The sequence below is a fragment of the Oryctolagus cuniculus genome, chromosome 6 (assembly GCF_964237555.1).
Source record: "Oryctolagus cuniculus chromosome 6, mOryCun1.1, whole genome shotgun sequence".
Taxonomy (NCBI): Eukaryota; Metazoa; Chordata; class Mammalia; order Lagomorpha; family Leporidae; genus Oryctolagus; species Oryctolagus cuniculus.
The window spans coordinates 41744580-41768302 of record NC_091437.1 but is presented as its reverse complement, the minus strand read 5'-3'; the positions used below and the strand labels follow the sequence as shown (position 1 = coordinate 41768302).

The 23723-nt window shown below is 45.0% G+C and overlaps 1 protein-coding gene across 3 annotated transcripts; it reads right to left on the bottom strand.

Annotated features, from left to right (window-relative positions):
• Positions 1-1815: 1815 nt before the first annotated feature.
• Positions 1816-21747, bottom strand: CNOT8 (CCR4-NOT transcription complex subunit 8). 3 transcript variants are annotated; one of them, XM_008255299.4, is made up of 7 exons: positions 21439-21747; positions 16086-16273; positions 14258-14451; positions 9011-9172; positions 8298-8442; positions 6993-7103; positions 1816-3299 (listed from the first exon to the last, which is right to left on the bottom strand). In XM_008255299.4, exons 2-7 carry the CDS (start codon positions 16200-16202, stop codon positions 3150-3152), a joined length of 879 nt encoding a protein of 292 aa, XP_008253521.1. In that variant the 5' UTR covers positions 16203-16273; positions 21439-21747; the 3' UTR covers positions 1816-3149. The 3 variants fall into 3 exon arrangements, with proteins under 3 accessions (XP_008253521.1, XP_008253520.1, XP_069932460.1); XM_008255298.4 differs by lacking the exon at positions 21439-21747 and adding an exon at positions 21209-21400; XM_070076359.1 differs by lacking the exon at positions 21439-21747 and adding an exon at positions 20967-21338.
• Positions 21748-23723: the final 1976 nt, after the last annotated feature.

Here is a 23723-nt window from a genome sequence, read left to right as displayed (position 1 = left end):
AGGAATCCTACACATTCCACAGTCAGTGTTTTGGTAAGAACTAGACTTACTAGTTCAAACTAAGCAATAAAAGCAACCAACAGCAGAAAAATAAGAGACAACTCAGTTTCCTCTAAAACTCATTTCCAGTACTGCATCCATATACTCGAGCTATTATAATTTGAAAAAATAGTTTTCATTTGTATTTATCTAATTATGAGAACCACAAAGAATCAAAGTGGCAAGGAGTTGATCTGAAGATTCTGAGTGCAAAGGGATGCATTACTAAGCCTCTTTTTTTTTTTTTTTTTTTTTTTTTTTTTTTGCTGGAAGGAGGGTGTACTTTATCGCCATCCAAAGTAATTTTATAGTATCTTTCCCCTATCTCCAGTTACAAAACCACTTCTCCGTTATCTATGAATGTACTGGCCTCCCATTAAATAGTTCCTGAATCCACTCTTAGTAACCATCCATTCTTCTCAACAGTGAATAAGTTGCAAATCAGACTATCAACTCCCTGCTAAAAGATAAAAATTTTGAATGTGGTTTACAAAGTCCTGTCTGATCCCAGCCTTTACCTCCTTGTCCCCTGTCCAGACACTCATTCATGGCTTCCAATGTTCCAGCCACACTGGTCATTTAGCTGCTACCAAGATCTCTAGTTCAGGGGTTTGCCCATATTTGTTTGGGCTCACTCCTACTGACTTTTAAGACTTCGGCCTAAATGTCCTTTCTCTAAAACACTATTGCTGGACCTCAACCTCCGTGACATCAGTGTCTTACACTTTCTAGTCCACAAATTGTATTTGTGCGAATTATTTACTGTCTGACAATATAGGCAGATTGTAGACTTCAGTGAGGGTAGAGATTATGTCTTCTATGTACTGTTTTATCCCTAACACCCATTCAAGTGTCTAAACTTAGTGGGTGCTTAATGAAAATTTGAATAAACTAGGAAGTTGAAAGAGCATTTGATAGTTTGGCCTTAAAGGGTTCATTCATTCATACCAGCACTGTCTGACAACTAGGCATCTAACCCTGGAATTCAAGAACATTCTGCAGTATATTGCAAGCACAGAATTACACCCGGTTATTCCCATTGATCACCCTTCAGCATCATCACTTTCTGAGAATAACCATTCACACAACTCTGCACACACTCGTAGACACAAAAAGCAAAGTTCCTGCCAGCTCTGATAAACTCTGCTCCGTATTTAGCACCACTTGAACAAGCTATCTCTTATCAATGCAATAACCAGACACCTGCTCAACACTGACTTCCTCAGCCCTTCATCTCAGCATTTCTCATGACTTGAAATCTGTCCTCAATGGTAGAGACGATAAATTTCCTATTTTAATCCAAACTTGGATTAACTATAGGGCTTACAGTCACCAGCATGCCAGGGCACCTTGGCTGACAGCTACCAACCGTGCTACTTTCATCCTAAATTTCTCTCTTGTGGACAATGAACTTCCAAGTCAAAATTGTACACCTGCTCTTATACCTTCTTACAACCCCACATTTTTGTGCCAGTGAAATATGGTGAAAAAGTCCTAAGTGAAGTCTTATTTGTCTAAGGAATACCACTAAACGCTCTAATTCACCCTGTACGTGGAAATAGAATTAAAGTGGCTTCCTTGTAAATCCCAACAACCAGCAGGGGTATGAAGTGACAACTCCACTTACACAGGTACTCATTAAACGCTTCCTACCAAGTGAGATGTTTTGTTCACAACCGAGCTGTGGACAGTGGAGGCAACAGTCTCCCCGGCAACATGACAAATACCATCTTGCAGAGCCAGGCGTCCAAAGCTACGAAAGACCAAACCTTCATGCCAGTGGTTAAAAAGAAATCTTTATTTTACAAAATTAAAAACATAAATAGTATTTACAAGCATCTTAAATACCAGCTTATAATACTTGACAGTTTGGAATCATTTCAAGTTGAATTTTCCATAAGCTTTTAAAATGCAAGATTATTCATCCACTTCAGTGAGTCACCAGTTTTTATTTCTACCATTCCAAAAGGATTTTTGGTTTTTTAAAATTGTTCTGGCTCTAGTCATTCAAAAAAATACAGAATACTTTTTTAAATGACTAGCTTAAAGGAAAAAGTCCTGAGCTTCCTACCCTAAGTTGTGGGATATTACTTCAGGGTAACTCTATAAACCAAACTCTTTATTGTCCTGTTTATAAATCACCACTATAACTTTTTAAAGACTCACATTCCTGGTACTCACATTAATCCATCTCCCCTAACTTCTCAGGAGAAGCAGGGAAGATGGAGACAAGAGGTGGGAGAGTACATATGAGCATCTGAAATCACACTGCTGAAAAATAACACAATTATGATCCAAAATCTGATCTTACCAATTTTTTTAAGGATAAAACCCAGGCTAGCTAATTATGTGAAAAAAATGATTTCAGATGAGGCACATGTAACAGCAAACGTCAGTGGCACAATGGAACACAGACTTAAAGACAATGAAGTGGTCACATGAACACCCATCCTAGAAGCACCTCATGAATCAAGCGTGGACAGACTCAGGAGAACTGTTTGACTTTAAGAAAAGGTTCGTTATCAGCTCTTCAAATTTCAGCACTGAGCAATTCATTTCATATAATAGTACATAAAGAAAGACTACCAAAGAGTGAGGGAATCAAATGTCCTTGAGAAGGGCCAAAAAAGCAAAGACTAAATAGTTATAGCCCACTTCACAAGAACACCATTTTGTTCCATTTCCCCCTGGAAGCCCTCAGCTCAGCTGAGAAGCTTAGCAAAAATCCTCATCAGAGATTAGCAACAAATTTAAAAGAAAAAGAAGGACAACAGGTAAGAGTTATATACATTTTACTAGTCGTTTCAGAACTGTCCTGGGTATTTAAAAAGGTGTCAAAAGAGCCGAGGATGCTGGTGGCAGGAGGCAACTGGAGAGAGGCGTGGGGATGAGGAATACGGGAAGACTTGTTTACAAATTCGGAGCAAACTCCCCTCTTCTGGATCTAAAATAAAGACATCTTTTGTCTTCAGTAAAACAAAAGTCTTTCTGCCCAATGCAGATGGTAGGTACAGTTTGCTCAAAAGAAATGTTTTCTCTTGGGGAAGAAGCAGAGTCAGCTCAGAAAGCACCACGCTGGGACCAGGCCCGCCGTGCAGAGCCAGCCGCCATCACTGCTGCATGTTGTTGATAATCGCCAAGATGCTCATCTTCTCCTGGGCAGAGTCCACATCCTCATTCTGCTTCTGGGCCACACCCGTGCCTAGGCCATAGAGCCGCCCACAGTACTTGGCATCATCAATACTGTCCTCAAAAAACAGCTGCAGAACAGGACAAAGAGCTGTGGTGAGAATCACGCCAGAAGCCATTCTGAGTCTAAATGCTACCACGTCAGCACTTCCCAGCTCTTAGAGCCCCAGAAATCTAGCAAACTAGCAACTAAGCAAAGGGCTCCAAACCCTTCCTTGTACTCCTGCTGTTGATGCTTGGTGGGAATGTTCCCTTGTCCTTAAAAGGTCAAACAACGGTCACAAACATGCCTCTGGCCTGACTGATTTGCTGTGTAACCTTGGCAAAGTCACTTCAATTCTTTTTAATCCATGATTCCTGCCACGGTTTAAATATGATACAGCTCCCAAAAAAACTCAGGTAGATATTTCAAGTTTAACCCCCGAAGTCTCATGTTAATGATACTTTGAAGATGGAAACTTAGTACAATTATGGTGTTTAGGAGTTGGGCCTAGCACAGGTCCTCAGGCCATTGCAAGTGTGCCCTCAGAAGACATTCTTGAGAGACAGTTGGTTAAAAATGTTGAGTTAGGTCTAGCCACACTCTTTGCTTCCTGGTTTGCCACATGACTGTGCACACACATTCCACTATTACCATCTTCCAGCCTCAACAGTTGGCCAAACCAATGGTGCCTGGTCAATTTTGAACTGTGAACCTCCAAAATCATGAGCCAAAATCTTTCCTTGCTAGGTAGCTTGTCCTAGGTATTTCACTATAATAAGGGAAAGCTGTCTAGTATAGAAAATGAGTACCAAGGAGCAGGGCGGTTACTATTAACAATACCTGAACATGTGGGAGAGTCTGGAATCGGTTTACTGGGAAAGGCTGGAAGAGTTTGAAGAAGCAGGCTATAGAAAGCTGTAAGGAGAGACTTATGAGTGATTCTGATAGGGCTTAGAAGCCCAGGGGCTAATATAAATGTAGTAAAGACCACAGAGACAATGTTTCCAATGGAAATGAGAATTCTGTTTGGAAAATGGACTAAGGGCTATCCCTTTTACATCATGGCAAAGAACCTCACTTTCTTGTGTCCATGTCCTGCTACACTGCAGGAGGCTGAACCTTAAGATGGTGGACTAACACGCGGGTGGAGATTTTAAGGCAGCAGAGCTTTCCAGCTGCAGCGTGAGCGCTATAGGCTGCTGTTACTGAGTTTCACGGTGAGAACCCGCAGCAAAAGGAGGCACAGCAGGGCAATTTGAAAATCTCACAGCCTGGGCTTTGGAATGTGAGCATGCAGCAGAGAAACCTCCCACTAAAGAGATCGTGCAGGTGAGAAGAAGCCATTTTGCTAACAGGCAAGACAATGGGAGAAAAGACCTTGACGGCACCTTAGAGATCTTCAAGGCAATCCTTCCCATGCCAGGCTCAGGTTTAAAAGTGAACACTTGTTTTCAAGATCTTCCAGCAAAGAGCCCCAGGGCACCCGGCTTGCCCACGGCCAGTTCCAGATTCCAGCTTGCTGCCCAAGTGTTCTATGGTTACTACAGGCAGGGTTCCAGAAGGCCCAGGTGTGGTGTGTGCTGGCATCAGACTCTGGCATCCATGTCCATGGTTTTGTAGGCTTGCAGCATCCAAGAGTTATGGGGTCTTGGCAGTTTCCACCATAATTCCAAAGGAAAGCCTGGGAGGCCAGGCAGAATTATGCCATACAGTTGGAACCCCCACATGAAATTCCTGATGAGCTGATGCCTAACCAAACTCTGGGTGTGACGCTGCAGCAGAGACCCCAGGAGGGTGGGGATGCCAGCAATGTGAAATACCCACCAGGGAAACCTGAAAGCAGTGTGACTGTGTCATGCCATCCTTGGAAAGCCAGAGATGTCTACATGCAGCCTGAGAGGGCAACCATGTGGGCAGAAACCAACAGTCACAGAGGCAAAGAAGCCTCCACCTAGATTTTAAGGGATGTCTCTCCCAACCTGAGGGCCAAGCAGGAATCTGTTGCCAGGGCAGAGCCACTGCAGATAACTTGCCACTAGGGCAATGCCAAGCAGAAATGAGGAGGGGTTGCTACAGAGTCGCTGACAGTCATGCTTAATGGAGTTCCACAGACTCCAAGCTGCAGGAACAAAAGCATAAGCAGTAGCAAGTAAAGCTGTGCAGCAGGCCTGCCCAAGCCCTGAGGGGCTTACCCACCAGTGTGCCCGACGCTGGACATGGAGCTTTAGGACTTAACGCCTGCCTTACTGGGTTTCAGTCTTGTTTTGGTCTGATTCCTCCTTTCTATTTCCCTGTCTCCCCCTTCTGTAATGATAATATTACAAGTCCAACAATTCTCTGCCTGTCTCACCATTTTATCTTGTACATACTTTGGATTTTTACAGACTCACTGCTGGAGGAGTTTTCCTTGGGGATCGATGATTCTATGTTGTATGTGAGGAGGCCATGAGTTTGGAGGAGGCAAGAACAAAACAATACAATTTGAGCTGGTTGTGGCTCCAGAACTCATGCAGATACTTTTTTAAATTGCAAAGTCTTATGCTACAAGATAGAAATTTAATCCAGTAATGGTGTTTAGGAGGTAGTAGGCCTAGTGGGAGATTCTGAGGTCCCTGGGGATTTACCATAGCAAGGTATTCTTATGAAAGGGTTGGTGATAAAAGCTAAGTTAGGCCTGGCATCCCTCTCTGCCTCCTGGCTCACCAAGTAATTGTTCCTCTGCACACCCCGCACCATCGCCCTGGTCCAGTCTTACCAGACAGCTGAACCAACATGAACCACCTGATCCTGGAATGTGAACCTCCAAAACCATGAGCCAATATAAACCTCCTTCCTTCATAACGAGCTTACCATAGGGATTTTGTTGTAGTAAGGAATAGCTGAATACTACAGTTACTGATCTATGAAACGAGATGATATAATGATAATTGTTCAGAGGTGTGAAGTAACGGACATCAAGCACTCGCAGCACAATATCTCAGTCTTGGTGCTACCGAGCAGGATAATGTTTATTTGGCGAGGGCTATCCGGTAGGATGTCTGGCAGCGTCCCTGACCAGTGGCACACTTCCTCCTCCACCACAATGGAACAAGCAAAAATGTCTCCAGACCTTGCCAAATGTACCCTGGAGGGCAGAATCACTCTCAGCATTTCCCAGCACATGGTAATGACAACAGTGTGGTTTATGCTTAAAAAGAACAAGGAAATGTACCATCTCCTTCCACAGTCTTTGCACTAGAAAGGAAAACTTTATCTAAAAATCAATCTGATTCATTCCTTAAAAGGAAATCATTTAATCATTTTAAATTTTTCAAAGCAACCTCTCTCTCCTATCTCTTCAAATACATTTTAAAGCTTTGAGCGGGTGAGGGAAGAAGCTCAAAAGGAAATTCAGTAAACTCAGTATGATATTTAATAATAAACAGAACTCAGCATAATCTAAGTGGGTGGTCAAACAAATGTGTACCTGTTACGGAAATCCGAGGAAAAGCCAATGACTGAAAGCATCAGAGCTGCTAGAGTCTGCTCCCAGATTTGGGTACAGTCAAGAACACTTGGGTATTCTAAAGCAGCTTCCACTAGAGAATGCATCTGTGTCTCTCAAACTACATTTGATATATTGCACACAACAATAAACAAATAAAAATCAACTACTTTCAAAGTGGCCATCAGCTTCTAAAAGGAACTACACATGTTCAGCAAGCCTTGGCCCACAGATCACCCACCTCCTGAGCTGTCAGCAAGCCACTGCAGAGAGGCCCTCATCTCTGACAGAGCCTACCTCTTTCATCCTGAAGAACGCCATGCCTGTCAGCAGCGAGTCTGAGCCAGCCTGGTGCTGCCTTCCAATCCTCTGCAAATCCAGCTGATCCGCAACTTCCTGAAGACCTCCCTAGGGCCGGATGGAAACCAAAGTTAACACTTCAGACTCAACACTCCTCTGCTGCAGTCAACTAAGTGCATTCAGGAGTCCACTTACTTCTGACGGCCAGAAGCAGAAACAGGCCACTTACATAACTGACCTTAATATCCCTTTTGCCCTTGACTTCTGCCCTCTAAATATATGTTGTTTTATATTCCACATGTACTCCTTTTTTTTGTTTGTTTTAAAGATTTTATTTATTTATTTGAGAGGTAGAGTTACAGACAGTGAGAGGGAGAGACAGAGAGAAAGGTCTTCCATCCGTTGGTTCACTCCCCAAATGGCTGCAATAGTTGCAGCTGGGCCAATGCGAAGCCAGGAGCTTCTTCCAGTCTCCCACACAGGTGCAGGGGCCCAAGGATTTGAGCCATCTTCCACTGCTTTCCCAGGCCACAGCAGAGAGCTGGACTGGAAGAGGAGCAGCCGGGACTAGAACCGGCACCCATATGGGATGCCGGCACCGCAGGCGGAGGATTAACCTACTGTGCTACCGCACTGGCCCCCTCCTTTTCTTTACTGTTAATTTTGCCAGATCTGTCAAAAACTGCTGTAAAACAAGGTTGAAATGCTAATCCAATTCTAGACAACAAATCTCTTTCGTCAACAATTTATTAAGGTAATGAGTTCTTATACTTTATAGGGTTAAGAAGCCCTCTGAGGGGTGGGCATTGTGTTCCAGCCAATTAAGCCTGCCATGTGGAAGTCCCTAGGGTTCGAGTCCTGGTTCTGCTTCCCATCCAGATCTCTGCTAACCTCCCTGGCTCTTGTAGGAATTTCGGGGAGTAAACCAACACATAGAACTTCTCTGTGGCTCTACCTTTCAAATACAAATGAATAAACATTAAAAAAAGAAGAAGCCCTCTGAGAATCTAGTACACTACAAACCCCATCCCATACAACTGCACTATAGCTCATGCTGCCTGCTGACTGCAAAGCTGGTCGGCCCCAAGTGAAGAAGGCCTGCCCTAGGAAGAGAGAAGCAGAGGGCTCCCTCCGAGCTCAGGCTACCATGGAAAGATGATTACCACACAAAGCCCTGTGCCAAGCAGCTCTGGATTACACCTCTCCAGCAGAACGCTGGCACCCAGAAAGCACTCAAGAATGCCTGCCGAGCACAATAAAACAAAATGACAAGCCTTTTTTATGAAGAAAAATATTGTGTACCTTAAGGTTTTTGCAACTCTTCATAAGGTATTTCACATCATAAATGGAAGGGAAGAAAAGGTTCAGAATATGAAAGAATTCATGCTCTTCTTCTGGTAAACGGGAATCTGTGAGCAACTTCACCATGTAGCCAAAGTCATAGCCACTACAAGCAGAGAAGGAAGCAGAGGTCACAACACAGCACTCACCGGGCCCCAGCACTCAACCACTTTACTTCTCACAACTCACGGTGCTCCTTTATGTCAGGGCCTTTCAGTCTGTCAAGGAGTTTATGTGCTGTGATATGAATGTTCTATTAAATAACAACGTAACAGGCTTACACTGAGCTAGGGAAAGACCCCAAGGGTTCAAAATGCAGAACTGATTCATCAAGTATCCAAAAATAACGTCTCTTAAGGACAATCTGTCTTTTGACTCACTGGGAAACTCCAGGACAACCATTTAAAAGATAAGTGCTGCAACCCTCTCCACCCTCTATGTTTCCATGGGAACGAGACCCACTGACAGCCACATGACAGACAGAGGCCAATACGGTGCCACAAACCACTGTTGATTACAGAAGCACTTTTTGAAAACCTGAAATATAACCCAAAAGGTACCACTTAAACTTCTAACCAGGACTGCTAACCAGAATGGAGCCAAACTAAGATTTCAATTCCCTTCTCCATCTGTACAGCCAAAAACAACAGATATACACATTCTCTGGGACTGACCTGTGAAACGACAGCCATTTGACATTGTCACACAGAACCACTCCTGAGGTCATAAGCAGCTCCGCAAAGTGCAGTGTGTCAATCCCTTCCTCTTCATGCTTCTGAAACTGCAGTCCTGAGTTAGCAAGGAGGTCTATGGAGTCCTGGGAGTACATGTCCTCTCTGAAAAACAAGAAGTGCTGGATGAGTAATCAAACAGAAGGAGTACGCAACACTGTTCCCCTCACCTTCCAATTACACTACAAGTATGCTTGAAGTGCTTTTTTCATGATTTAAGAATAGATCAATTCATCCCTTCCAGAATTCTAGCAAGCATGGATAATCTCGTTTACATAACATATTTAAAAAATGGGATTTTTCCCCAGACTAAATCTACTCATTTTAAAAGATCCACATTTGGGAGGATGGCCCAAGTGCTTGGGCCCCTGCACCCGCATGGGAGACCAGGAGGAAGCACCTGGCTCCTGGCTTCAGACTGGCGCAGCACTGGCCGTAGTGGCCATTTAAGGGGTGAACCAATGGAAGGAAGACCTTTCTCTCTGTCTCTCACTGTCTATAACTCTACCTGTCAAAAAAAAAAAAAAAATCCACATTTGCCCATTATCTTAAAAAAAAGTCAACACAAACATATTAAAAACAGAAGAAAATGAAAAACATAATACTACCCCAAAGAAATAACAACTCAGTTTATCTACCTTTCCAGTTTTTCTCTATCAACCCATATAGTCCCATACTCCTACATCTATATATCACAGATCACCTATCCAGATCAATATTCATAAATATAACACATCCTTTGTAACTCTCACATTATATTCCATTAAACACAGAAATGTTTATAACACAGCAGTACTAAAATAAATAATTCCTTTCCTACTAGATTTCACTGTTTTCATATAAAGTTGGATTACACAATCAGAAACAAAACCGTCATAATCTTAACGCTGGAAGTAAAAAACATTTTAAGCTCATACATACTAAACCCCCTCAGTAAAATAACCCTCATTTTTCCCTTGTTTGTATTATCAGCATGGTACAAAACTATAGCCTTTGGCAGTAGACTAAAAAAAAAATAGCTAAACATAAACATCATCTCCCAAAATTATTTGCACCTCACAGAGATTTCCAAAATGTATCAACAGTAAGCAAAAGATTATTCCTCAGCTATTAAATACTCAGCGCTCAGTGAACCAAAACAATGTACAGGAATTGGGACCCAACCAGAACTACACTAACACGCAGCAAAGTGAAAGCCTCCTCCGCTTTTTTGTTTTGTTTTTCTTTTTCCTTAAGAAAGATTTACTTACTTATTTGAAAGGCAAAGTTAGAGAGAGAGGTAGAGCCAGAGAAAGAGGGAGATCATCCATCCACTGGTTCACTCCTAAAATGGCTCCAATGGCCAGGGCTGGGCCAAACTGAAGCCAGGACACTAGAGCTGCAAATGGGTCTCCCACAGGAGTGGCAGGGGCTTGAGCCATCTTCTGCTGCTTTCCCAGGAGCATTAGCAAGGAGCTGGATGAAAAGTTAAGCAGCTGGGACTTGAATAGGTGCTTATATGGGATGCCAGCATTGCAAGCAGCAACTTAATCTGGTACACACAATGCTAGTCTCCAAATTTTTTTCTTAAAGTATTACATGATCTTCCAAACACTAAAAATATAACTATCATATAATCCTTCAATCCCTCTTCGAGGTATTCATCCAAGAGAACTGAAGCCAAGGTATCAGGAATGTATTTATTTGTCTGGCAATGAGGTGCAGTGGGTTAAATCACTGCCTGAGATGGCAGCATCCCACACAGGCACCGGGTTTAAGTCCCAACTTGAACTTGCTCCACTTTTTTATTCTTTTTTAAGATTTATTTTATTTGAAAGGCAGAGTTATACAGAGAGAGATCATCTGCTAATGCACTCTTTAAATGGCCACAACGGCTAGGGCTGGGTCAGATTGAATGCACCTGGGAAAACAATGGAAGGTGGCCAAAGTGTTGGACCCCTGCCACCCACGTGGGAGATCCAGATGCATTCCAGGCTCCTGGTTTCATTCTGACCCAGCCCTGACTGTTGCAGCCATTTGGGGAGTGAAGCAGAAAATGAAAAGATCTCTAAGTCTGACTTTCAAATAAATAAATCAATAAAAAGAAAAAATTTTAAAAAGATATTCTTAAAAAAAGATCCCCATGTTCCTAGCAATACTATTCACAATAGCCAAGAAGTACAAACAACACAAATGTCAGCCAACAAATGAATACATATATGGTGTACACATACAGTGGAATATTCACCCTTCAAAAAGAAGGAAATCCTACCACACACACACCGATGAATCCTAAGGAAATAAACCAATCAAAAGGTGCTAAGAGACCTACAGTAGTCAAAATCAAAGAAAGAGAGAGTAGACTGGCAGTGACCAAAAGCTGGGAGAAGAAAAAAAGAGTTGTTTAATGGGTACAGTTTCAGTTCCACAAGATAAAAATCCCTAGAAATCTGTTTTTTAACAATGTGAATGCACTCAATACTACTTAAGTACATACACTGAAAGTTAACATGGTAAATTTTACATCACTTACCAAAAAGTTTTTAATCACATCAAAGTTTGGCCACTATCAGGCTTCAGATTCAACTAACCTTGGTCAGCACCCACACTCTCTACCTTATTTTTGTTATGACAGGTGCTAAACATCTTGTTTTACAGATTACGAAACTTAGTTACAGAATGTGAGAAGACTGACCCAAAAATCACACAACTAATTCTGAGAACTTAACTTCTTTGTACCTTAAACAGCTTTATTAAAATATAATTTACTCTCCACTCTCCCGGTCTTGGCTGGGATCAGCTTTAAACCACGTCCAAACAGTACTCAGAAAGGTCCCCATTTCCTCTCCTCTATGAAATCCTCTCCTTACTTGGTTAATGCCACTCTTAGGATCATTGGTTTCTATCCGCCCCTGTCTTTTATACTACTGTGTCTGCTTAAGTGTTTACAGGAGTTGATAATGGCATGAACCAAGGCTTTCAGCAACCAGGCGGTCAACCAAACGCTGCTACAGGGATATACTCAGCTCCCTACCCAGGAGACAGCGGCTTGAGACATCGCCCCATGTCAGCAGAAAGTAGCTCCAAAGACAGATCATTGTCCCTCTACCCTTCCTGGGCTTTTGGGACTAATGTAATTCCATACAACTTCTGCTTTTAAAAAAAAGGGGGAGGGGATTGTTAGTAAAATGGAGCTGTCTTATCTATGGCTCCATCCACACACCCTGACACCATCCTAGGCTCTAGCCCCCACCCCACCACCACAAGGCCCAACCAGGCCAGCTCCACCCCCATCCTAATTGGATTCGCTGCTCCTACTTCCTGCCCACGCCCCAGTAAAATTTTAAAAGGACCTGCTCCTAAACACGTGTCTGTCTCTCTCTCTCCATCTCCTGATCTCTCTGTCTCTGTATATCTCTCTCTTGATCTCTCTTACACACTCCTTCTCCCTCTTTTCCTTCTTTGCCCCTTCCCTCCAGTCTGTCAGGTTTCCCTCAATAAACTTTACTTAGACACAAAACAATTCACTCATTTAGAAAATACAACCAAGTGGTTTTCAGTATATTCAGAGCTGTACAGCCATCACTACAGGTAGTTACAGAACAGTTTCATCACCTCAAAAAGAAACAACAAATGCATTAAACAATCACTTCCTACTACCCCAAAACTTGCCCACCTCCTGCTAGACAACCACTACATCTATTTTTTTTTTTTTTGTCTCTAGAGATGTGCCTGCTCTGAACATTTCCTATAAATGGAATCATACTATGTGTTAATTTTGCACCCAGCTTCTTTCCCTTAGCATAATGTTTTTGAAGTTCATGTATATTTTGCATGGATCAGAACTTGATTCTTTTACACTGCCCAGTGACATTCCACTGCACAGAGAGGCCACATTTATTTTTCCACGTCTCTGACCACAGACATTCTGGATGGTTTCTACTTTAGCGCTATTATGAAAAATGCTGCTACATGGAGGCTGGCACTGTGGCTTAGTAGGCTAAGCTTCCACCTGTGGTGCTGGCATCCTATATGGGCGCTAGTTCGTGTCCTGGCTGCTCCTCTGTCAGTTGAGCTCTCTGCTAATGGCCTGGGAAAGCAACTGAAGATGGCCCAAGAGCTTGGGCCCCTGCATCCCTGTGGAAGACCTAGAAGAAACTCCTGGCTCTGGGCTTCAGATCGGCTCAGCTCTGGCCATTACAGGCATTTGGAGAGTGAACCAGCGGAGAAAAGACCTTTCTCTCTGTCTCTCCCTCTCTCTGTAACTTCACCTCTCAAATAAATAAACAAAATCTTAAAAAAAAAAATGCTATAAAAATTCATGTTCAAGTTTTTACACACACATGCTTCATTTCTCCTAGGCAGTGGAACTGCTGGTCATACATCAACTCTGTTTAACCTTTTCAGGAACCACCAAACTGTTTTCCAAATATTTCCAAAGGATGCTACATCCCCAACATCACTGCACAATGGTCTCCATTTCTCCACACCCTCACCAACTCATGCTATTATGTTTCTGGCTACAACAAACACTTTAGGAGGTATGAAGTACCATCTCAATGAGGTTTCAATTTGCATTTCCTTAATGACTAACAATGGTGAGCATATTCTCATGTGCTTGCGGATCACTTGTGCATGATTTCTGGAAAAACTTTGGCTATTTTTAATTGGCTTGTCATTTTACTACTGAGTTGTAACAGTTGCTTCAGGGGAGCTTTACTGCTGGAGAGTCCCTATTCCTTCCTCTGACTGCTCTGTCCACTGTATACATGGGTTCGGTGAAAACATGTCTTAGTAAACTCAGTTACAAATCACAGTCTGGAGGCTGGGGTTGCAGCACAGAAGGTTGAACTGCCACTTCTGGTGCCCAGCCTCCATCTCTGCATGCCAGTTCGAGTCCCGGCTACACCACTTCTGACCAGCTCCCTGCTAATATGCCTAGGAAGGCAGCAGATGGTGGCCCAAGTGCTTGGCCTCTGTCACCCAAATGAGAGACCCAGATGTCGTTCCTGGCTGTTGGCCTCAGCCTGGTCCAGCCCTTGCTGTTGTAGTCATCTGGAGAGTGAACCAGTGGATAGAAAAACTGTCTTTCCCTCTCTCTCTATCTGCTTTTCAAATAAACAAAGTAACAAATCAAAAAAAAAAAAAAAATCACAGTTAACACAAATGCAGCAGATCTAGAAAAAACGTGAGAAGTTACTCAGAACTTACGTAAGGTTGAATTTGAAGTTAAACTGCCAAGTGTTGATTCCGGAAGGATATTCTCCCTTCTCATTTGTGAACGTAAGGCCCAGCTGGATGATTTTTAAAAGGTCAACATTGCACCGCAGAAGCTGATACTGGTAATCTATGGAACTACGAAATTCACCAATTGGACGCACGACAACACCTGGAAATTCTGTGTCCTAGGAAAAAAATAAGTCTCTCACCACAAGATTTCACAAAACAACAGATGCTAACTTTGAAATTCATAAACAAAATGACTCAGTTTATAAAAGTTAAGTAATAGCCCCAAGCTTGGGTATAAAAATATATGTTAAAATACTAATCTTGGGGTCAGCACTGTCGTGTGGTAGGTTAATCGTCCACCCATGGCACCAGCATCCCATATGGGTGGTTCAAGTCCCTGCTTAGGCCTGGGAAAGCAGTGGAAGATGGCCCAAGTACTTGGGACCCTGTACCAGCATGGAAGACCCAGAAGAGGCTCCTGGCTCCAGGCTTCAAATTGGCCCAGCACCGGCTGTTGCAAAAATTTGGGGAGTGAAGCAGCAGGTGGAAGACCTCTCTCTTTCTCTCTCTCCTCTCTATCTGTAACTCTGCCTCTCAAAAAAAATCAATAAACCTTAAAAACAAAATACTAACATGGTAGATTTCTACTGAAGAAAATTCTAGAAGAATCACAAAGTTTTACACAACAATTTATAGTTCCTAAGCAAGATGTGAACAGAAATAGCTGAATAACTATACATACATATGCAGCCAACTAAGAACATTCTAGGAGGACCAGCACTGTGGCGTAGTAGGCTAAGCCTTGGCCTACAGCGCCAGCATCCCATGCGGGTGCCGGAACATGCCCTGGCTGCTCCTCTTCTAATCCAGCTCTTTGCCTGTGGCCTGGGAAAAGAGTGGAAGATGGCCCAAGTGCCTGGGCCCCTGCATCCACGTGGGAGACCCTGAGGAAGCTCCTGGCTCCTGGCTTCAGATGGGCCCTGCTCACTGTGGCCATTTAGGGAGTGAACCAGCGGATGGAAGACCTTTATCTCTATCTAATCCTCTCTGTGTGTAACTCTGCCTAGAAAATAAATTTAAAAAAAAAAAAAAAAAGAACATTCTAGATTGAGAACAATATAGCAATAAAAACACAAATATGGTGAAGTGAAAATAACTATATGGGAAAATAATAAAGAGCCATGATTAGCCTGAGTGAAAAAGAATAGAATCCGATCATACAGTTCTGTACACCACGGTAAAGACTTAATTCCATAATCTCGAAAGTGACTGGTGTACAGGAGATTAAGTGAGGAAGGTATGAAAGTGGCAGCAAGCAATGGGAACTAGGGTAACACAGGGCACACATGCCTCTTTATAGAAGGCCTTTAATCTCACCACAGTACTCACTTGTCTCTTCAGCCACTTAATGTCAGGCAAAAAAGTACAGCATAAATGACCAGATCTGCCTATGTTTTCCAGAAATGCCACAAATTTTCAAATATCTCTTGATTTTTAAATGGTGGCAAATTTTTTTTAATTTTCAAAAACACTCAAGTCGAATCTATTATTTTTCAAACACAGGACCCTATGGGCGATCTACCTTGCTTCAAGCCTTTGAGCAACATAACACAAAGTCTAAGATATACCAGAGCTTATAGCCCTCTCAGAGCCACTGGCTACCTTATTTTATAATATCAACATGATCTTCCCTCAAGTTTAATTTACCACTGCTTTAGTAAAACATACTAATTCCTCCTTTTCAAAATCAAACAGTAGATATTTCATAAGCGCAGACAAAAAGGCGAGCGAGATACAGCAGCACCCTTACCATGGCAATATAACTGTAACTGAGCACAATTTCTCGGATCTTCCGCATCTCTTCCTCCAGATTGCTGGCCCAGACTTCACAGATAACCTGGCTGTTCTCCACAAGTGCTGCCGGCATCCTGAAGAAACCTGAGAAGTCACTTTCAGCTAACTTCGTCAGAAGGCAAGCCAGACAAGGTTTGAGCTGACCTGGATTCAAAAACATTGGGAAACCATGTAAGTTTACAATCTGGTATAAGGTGACAACACATGAAAACAATACTTGAACATCACTTCGTAAGTTTACACTAGAACACTAGGAGCATTATGTTTATCATGGGAAAATCTGCCTTTTTCAAGAAATACATATGTACACATGTACACACATGCATGCATGCATATACACACACAGAATTCTTTAACCTGAAAGAAATGAAATTTGCCAAGGAAATATCTGCCCAAGCTGCCCTTCAGCAAAGAAGTGAAACCATTACCCTGAAGGACTCCTCAGTCCACTGCAGACTCCCTAAAACACATCTGACCACAAACGTGCCCTTATCCTCGACTTTCACATCACTCTGGCAGGAGACCACATCATGGAAACATCTCTAAAGGAATCACGTTAGCCATTTTAAATCCACCTGGGATCTCGGAAAGCCTGAAGCCATGTGGATCTAAACACTCACACTCCAGTCTCACCTGACTAATGCATGAACAAGGGCATAGGTCTCCTTCCTCCACTCCCCAAAAAGGGAAAATTGTTTTTCCCTGCAATCCACAAGCCTCACAGAAATGGAAGCAATTAACTACTTAGTATAGTGCCTCTTCGGATTTGTGCAAGTAGATTATGAAGTAAGGGGTTTACATCATAGAAACTACTTGCTAATTTGAAAATAAACAACCTTAACAACCACAATAAAAATCAAAATTTGATGACTAATGTCTACATTTAAACATGTAATATTGTAAGAAACTAAGCAGCAATTCAACAATGAGAGAAAACATGGCAGGTATAACTCCTTCAACCAGAAGCAGAATGATTTAGTGTATTTTTGGGGAGGAAATTGGGGAAGGGAAAGTATTTTGCAAAATAAAATGCACATCTTTTAGTCTCAAAATAATGCTATTGTTATAATCAGGTCAACAAGAGAAGAGAGTTATAAAAAGGCCAAAAAGAGAAACTTATCATAAGGCCACTTACATATAAGGCAACTCCACTGTATGGATCTTCCATACACTGTAACAGGGGAGGGATATGTGTGTGTGTGTGTGTGTGTGTGTGTACACTGGGAAAATTCTTAGAATCAGTAAAATGAATTGAGTGGTTTCCAAAGGACAATGCATGGAAAATCTCTGCTTCCTATTTTTTAAGACTGGCAGATGCAATAATAAGAATCTAGAAGAGGGGCCACTCTGGCATAGCAGAAAAAGCCACTGCCTGCAGTGCAGGCATCCCATAGGGCCAGTTCAAGTCCTGGCTGCTCCACTTCTGATCCAGCTGCTATGGCCTGGGAAAGCAGTAGAAGATGGCCCAGTTGATGCCGTGGCTCACTTGGCTAATCCTCCGTCTGCGGCGCCAGCACCCCAGGTTCTAGTCCCGGTTGGGGCGCTGGGTTCTGTCCCAGTTGCTCCTCTTCCAGTCCAGCTCTCTGCTGTGGCCCGGGAAGGCAGTGGAGGATGGCCCAAGTGTTTGGGCCCTGCACCCGCATGGGAGACCAGGAGGAAGCACCTGGTTACTGGCTTCAGATCAGTGCAGCGTGCCAGCTGTAGCAGGCATTTCGGGGGTGAACCAACGGAAAAAGGAAGACCTTTCTCTCTGTCTCTAACTCTGCCTGTCCAAAAAAAGAAAAAATTAAAAAAAAAAAAAAGAAGAAGAAGATGGCCGAAGTCCTTTGGGCCTCTGCACCCATGTGGGAGACCCGGAAGAAGCTCCTGGCTCCTGGCTTCGGATCGGCCCAGCTCCAGCTATGCAGGCCATTTGGGCAGTGAACCAGCAAAAAGACGACTTTCTCTCAGTGTGACTCTGCCTCTCTGTAACTCTGCCTTTCAAATAAATAAAATAAATCTTAAAAAAAAATCTAGAAGAAAGCAAAAGTGACATTTTCAGGTGTCACATTTCTGAAAACCTTCTGAGAAACGAACCTGATACTGTGTTGGCAATCCCTGAGAATTCATTTATTCAACGTATCCTATGTTTCCACAGACATTTCCCTGAAATTAGTTATTCAACCTATGTAGACCAGGTAATAAGTATGGGTGGAAACTGCTTTAAGACAGAATCCTTTCCATTTCTAGTGGTCGTTCTATTACGTGCCTTTTCTTTTTTTTTTTTTTTTTTTTTTTTTTTTATTTTTGACAGGCAGAGTGGACAGTGAGAGAGAGAGACAGAGAGAGAAAGGTCTTCCTTTGCCGTTGGTTCACCCTCCAATGGCCGCCGCTGCAGCCGGCGCACCGTGCTGATCCGATGGCAGGAGCCAGGATCCAGGTGCTTTTCCTGGTCTCCCATGGGGTGCAGGGCCCAAGCACCTGAGCCATCCTCCACTGCACTCCCTGGCCATAGCAGAGAGCTGGCCTGGAAGAGGGGCAACCGGGACAGAATCCGGCGCCCCGACCGGGACTAGAACCCGGTGTGCCGGCGCCGCAAGGTGGAGGATTAGCCTATTGAGCCACGGCGCCAGCCTATTACGTGCTTTTTCAAATGAACAAATCAAGAGCAGGAAAATCAAAGTTCAAACTTAACATGGAGTAAAATCCACTTTCTGTCCATAATCAAGAGACTGCCAGGCTAGTAAATATGTCAGTCCAGCAGTTAAGATGCCTCTGTCTCACATCAGAGTGCCCTGGGTTTAATTCCCCGCTGCGGCTCCTAACCCCAGCTTCCTGCCAAGGCAGACCCTGGGAGGCAGTGCTGATGGCTCTATTTAGTGGGTTCCTGCCATGCACGTGGGAGACGTATATTGAATTCCTCACTCCCCCGAGGCTTCAGCTCTGGCCCTGGACCCAGTCACAACCCCAACCCAGCCTCAGCTGCTGTGGGCATTTGGGGGGTTAATGGGCAGACAGGAAGTGGAAGCCTGCTTTTTCTCCCTCTCTCCTAAATAAGTAAAATGGATAAAGATAACATTTAAAGAAAAAGACAACACAATGTTGAGTCTCAGATTTCTAGATTCCTAATCAAACTTAAAACATTCCCCTATAAATGGGACTACAACCATTTTCTAAGCCTATTTAATGTTAAATTGGTGTCACTTCCTTATTTCCCTAGCTGAAACAACACACTTGCTTTTCCACGTCATTTCAAACACTACCACAACCAGTTTAGGGGAAGTGGGTATCACTCCTGAAAGATGTTTCCGCAAAAGCAACAAAAGAGACACGAGCAAAAAAAATGCCACTAGCCACCATTTATTTTTAAAAAGCTAACCACTGCTAAAAACCTAATCACTGTCTTACATTAACTGACAAACGGTGACCACACAAACCAGACCACTGGCAAAAATACGCAGAACAGTCTTCTACCAAATTCTCAGCTAGGAAATTTGTGGAGAAATAAACAGCAGCTTGCAAGACCCTCAATGCAGTGCCAGTCCAAACCTGAAGAGGAATCACACTGTGCGCATTTAATTCAGCAGCTCGAATCGAATGGATGTAATGGACAAAAGAAGAGGAACAAAACAGCAACTTAGCAGCAGCAATTCCACCTGCCGCTTTCCGTTCTGCCAGTACACCCTCCAGAAAGCCCAAAACAGGAACCACAAACACACAGGACAGTGCCTCTGCTTTCCCTTCCTCCTTTTAAGTCTCTCCAGGTTTTTGGTCCATGATGACTCTAAGTTCTTAAAAACTATTTGTACCACACAGCTCTTTACTTCACCTGGGTTGCAACTAAAGACACAGTAACAAGTTTCAAGGCTTGTTACAAAACAGTGGTGGATTTACTCAAAAATAGACATCAATCTCAAATTTTGCCTCTTCCTAAGGAGTCTTTAAGGATACTTTTGATTGCATACAACGTCTGCCTCAGAGGTTGACTTTAAAAGTTGACTTCCACTGCAAGGACACACCCCCTTCAGATTACTAAGGTCCTGCAGCCTATTCGGGTCCGTCCTGACCACCTACAGAGCAATCTTCCCCATAACAGAGTTCCTGATTTCCCCAGAAAAATTCTAAAGAGCCACTCAGGAGAAGACCACCGAAAGCCTTCTACGCAAGCCATCAAGAGTACCGGCCTGGCCAGGAGAAAGATCATTTACTTGAATGTTTGGTTTTTCTGGCTTAGGAAACAATAAACATCGCTGCACTATTTGAGAAGACCGAAGAAAGGCTCTGCCCTGCACCAGTAAGATAGAAAAGGAAGCAGCAGCGCGTTAGCAGAAGTGGCAGCAGCATCACCAAGGAGGGGCGACCTCGCTCCACAGGGTCGCCGCCACCACCCCCGCCCTTCCCCCGCCTAAACACAGAGTCGGAGACGCTGGGCCCGGGACCCAAGTGCAGTCCAACCAGTCCTTAAAACCCCAGAGTGTCCCAGGCCTGGGGTGAGCTCCTCCAGGGTAATGGCTCTGCCTCCTAAAGACACACGGCAGCAAGGAAAAGTTGCAGGGCTGCAAGAACTCAGGAGGAGGAGGTGAGTGAGGTCAGAACTCGGGTCCTCTCCCCTACTCAGTCTCCAGCCTCATCTTCCTCTTCCGTTCGGGATCCCCCTCCCACTTGAAACCACACTCAGCCCTCCCCTCCGAACACCCCACTCCTCCCCCCCGCCCAGGGCAAAACGAAGATATGAATACTACAGGCCTTAGAGCCAGACAGGCCAGGCCACGAACCAGCCGTATGCACTTGCATAAATTAACCTCTCCGGTGCCTCACTTCTCCTATCTGGTAGAATGGGTCTGAGACTAGTATGCACCTCGGAGAACTGCAGCAGCGGTTACCCAGAATGAAGCATAAAAGGTGCTTTGCAAACTCCTGGCATATATCGCCGGAATAGGATCAGAATGATTATACTGATTGTTATTACTACTATTCGGTGGGCTTCCTCCCCGCCTCACTGCTTGCCGCTCGCACACTGCCCTTCCTCCTACAAGCCCCCAAGGATCTCCCACTCTTCCAGCTCACGCTCCTCTTTCCGGTAAGCGAGAGCCCGCTTACCCTGACCAGCAAGGCCCGCGCAGCGCGGGTTGGCGGGCTGGCAGCCGGACTCCCCAGCGGCAGCGGCGGCGGCGGCCCCTGACCCGAAGCTCTCCTCCCTCTGCCCCGGATCTGCTCCTAGAACCGAGTGGGCCAGTGAGATGGGAACCCCCGTGCCCAGAGCGGCCTTACGCACCGCCTACCAAACAACACAGCTGCGCCACTCTACCCGTAAGATCCTCCCGACTCGCCTGCTCTCTTGCGTCATTCCAGAGGCGCGCGCGCGCGCCTGTTCATGGCCGCGCTTCCCTCTGGCGCGCCCCGGCAACTCCGTGCGTGCTCTCTGGGCCCTGGAGCTCGCGGGAAGCAGCGCGCAGGCGCAGAACCAAGAGGGCGCCGCGAAAATGGTGGGGCGGGGCGGCCTCGGAAGACGCATGCGGAAGACAGTCCGCTCTAGGCCTTGGCGCGATTAGTTTCGCTGGTTCAGTTCAAGCACGATCTCTACGCCTCCATGTCGGTTTCCCTTCCGCGCGCCCAGGGAAGGGGCGTGGTCTAGAACTAGCCCCTCCTGGTGGGCGTGGCCTGGGGAACCCAAAGGCCGAGGCGAGGGCGTGTCGAGTCTGCCCCAATCCCCCAAACTACGGCGCCCCCTCCTCCCTGCTTTGGGGGACCGTTAAAGTCGTTGGCAGTACAGGATTGGGAGTGTACTGGGGAAGGATCCTGAGCCGGCCTTCTGTATTAATGTGGCCCCTTGGATCCCTCACTTAGGACTAACATCTGCCTCATGGGTTCCTTGCTGGCAAACAATTAGTTGGGGATGCGGCGGCGCCCCCAAACCGAAGCTTCGGTTGTGTCCGCCTCCCTCCGCGCACCTCGGGGCCGGGCCGGCGCGTTACCGCAGCAACCGGCTCCTCGCGGCCTGCTCGGGCTGGGTACTAAGGGGACACCGCCTTCCCTGGGCGAGCTCAGGCGCGCGGCCTTCTCAGAGATTCCATCGTGGGGCAGTCTCCCCACTTTTTAGTTTGAACAGTCGGGGGTCCCAGGCCCAGCCCACGCGGCCTCTAGGGCCGTTCTTCCAACCCTTGGATTCCTTTTTAATCCTGTTTTGGAGAGAGGGCTTTTCGCCAACGCCTGTCCTTGGCAGCGTTTGGCCAGGCTGGGCTGCGCCACTGCCACTCGCGTGCTCTAGCGGCGGCTGCCGGGAAGACAAAGCGCCGAGCCCTGCGCTCGGCTCCAGGCCCAGGGCCATCCCCGCTGTGGCTCTCGAAGGAGCTCCGCCCTTGTCCCTGGGGGTGAAGCCAAGGGCCGTTGTTCAAACACAGTGCAGACGCAGCCCTAGTAACCTACGAGCGGCCTGCCGGCTGTTGGCTTTTAAAGATTTCCCCGTAAGCGGGTTCTCCAAAACCCTTTGCCTTGCCGAGGCCGGATGCCGAGCTGGCCATTTCAGAGGGGTTTCCAAAACCTGGTCCCCGGGGTGACAGCATCAAGTGCGCTTTCTCCCCTCCAAATGAGTGTCTGTCCCCTTAGCTTCAGAATAGGAATGGACTGACCCTCACAGTGTTGTGGAGATTAAATAATTAATAAATGCAGGGGGTGGGGAGGATCCCGCAAGCAGGAAGACATAGAAAAGCCTTCAGTAAATCCCTGTTCCTGGCACGTCCCTGTTTGTTCTGCCTGAAACTGTCAGTGTTTATTAGCTGTTCCGCAAGAGCTGTCGGTGGAGGAACACCCAGCCAGTTCTGGTTTTCTAACATCCTTTCACCCACTTAGGCTGGGACTGGGGAGAAGGTAGCCCTGTCAGGCAGGCGCTAGTCCCATGAAGAGGCGTCCACAATCCTTCCTTGGAATTTTGTTTTTTCCTGCAGCTCAGGGCCTGGTGTGCACTGAAACAATCAAACAGGAAACCATCCCCTGCAGCACTGCTCACCCAGAACTGGGTGTTCCTCTCTTAGATTACTGAAGATAAATTTAAAGCAAACACAGATGGGTTGCATCTCAGGGGGCACTGGAGTGTTTGTTTAAAAAAATTGATTTTATGCTACACTCGTGCTACTGCAGAATTAGGACAGTTGTGGAAATGGCTGACTCAGTGGGAGAGGATCCCAACTGCGTGACAGGGATGCTGAAAAATAGGTTCAATAACAGATTTCATATTTGATAAGAATTTTGAACTTCAAATCATAAGGTTTGGACAAATCTCAGTTGGGAGAGTATAGACTTTTTTTAATTGAAAAGCATATTATAAAAATAGGTCTCCTTAAGAAGCAATTATATCTTTGACCAGACAAGCCTTCCTGTTATTCTCAATTCTAAATAAATATAACAGCCTGCATTTCTTTGTTAAAAAATTATATTTTTAAAGATTTATTTATTTGAAAGTCAGAGTTACACAGAGAAGGAGAGGCAGAGAGAGGTCTTCTAACCGCTGGTTCACTCAATTGGCCACAAGGGCCGAAGCTGAGCAGATCCAAAGCCAGGAGCTAGGATCTTCTTCCAGGTCTCTCATGTGGGAGCAGGGACCCAAAGACTTGGGCCA

Coding starts and splice junctions, on each gene's coding strand:
- CNOT8 (XM_008255299.4), bottom strand. CDS start 16,202: ATGCCGGCAGCACTTGTGGAGAACAGCCAGGTTATCTGTGAAGTCTGG. Junction 8,443..9,010: donor AAATGGCTGTCGTTTCACAG/GTCAGTCCCAGA, acceptor CTCTGCTTGTAG/TGGCTATGACTTTGGCTACA. Junction 7,104..8,297: donor AGAGTTGCAAAAACCTTAAG/GTACACAATATT, acceptor ATCCGGCCCTAG/GGAGGTCTTCAGGAAGTTGC.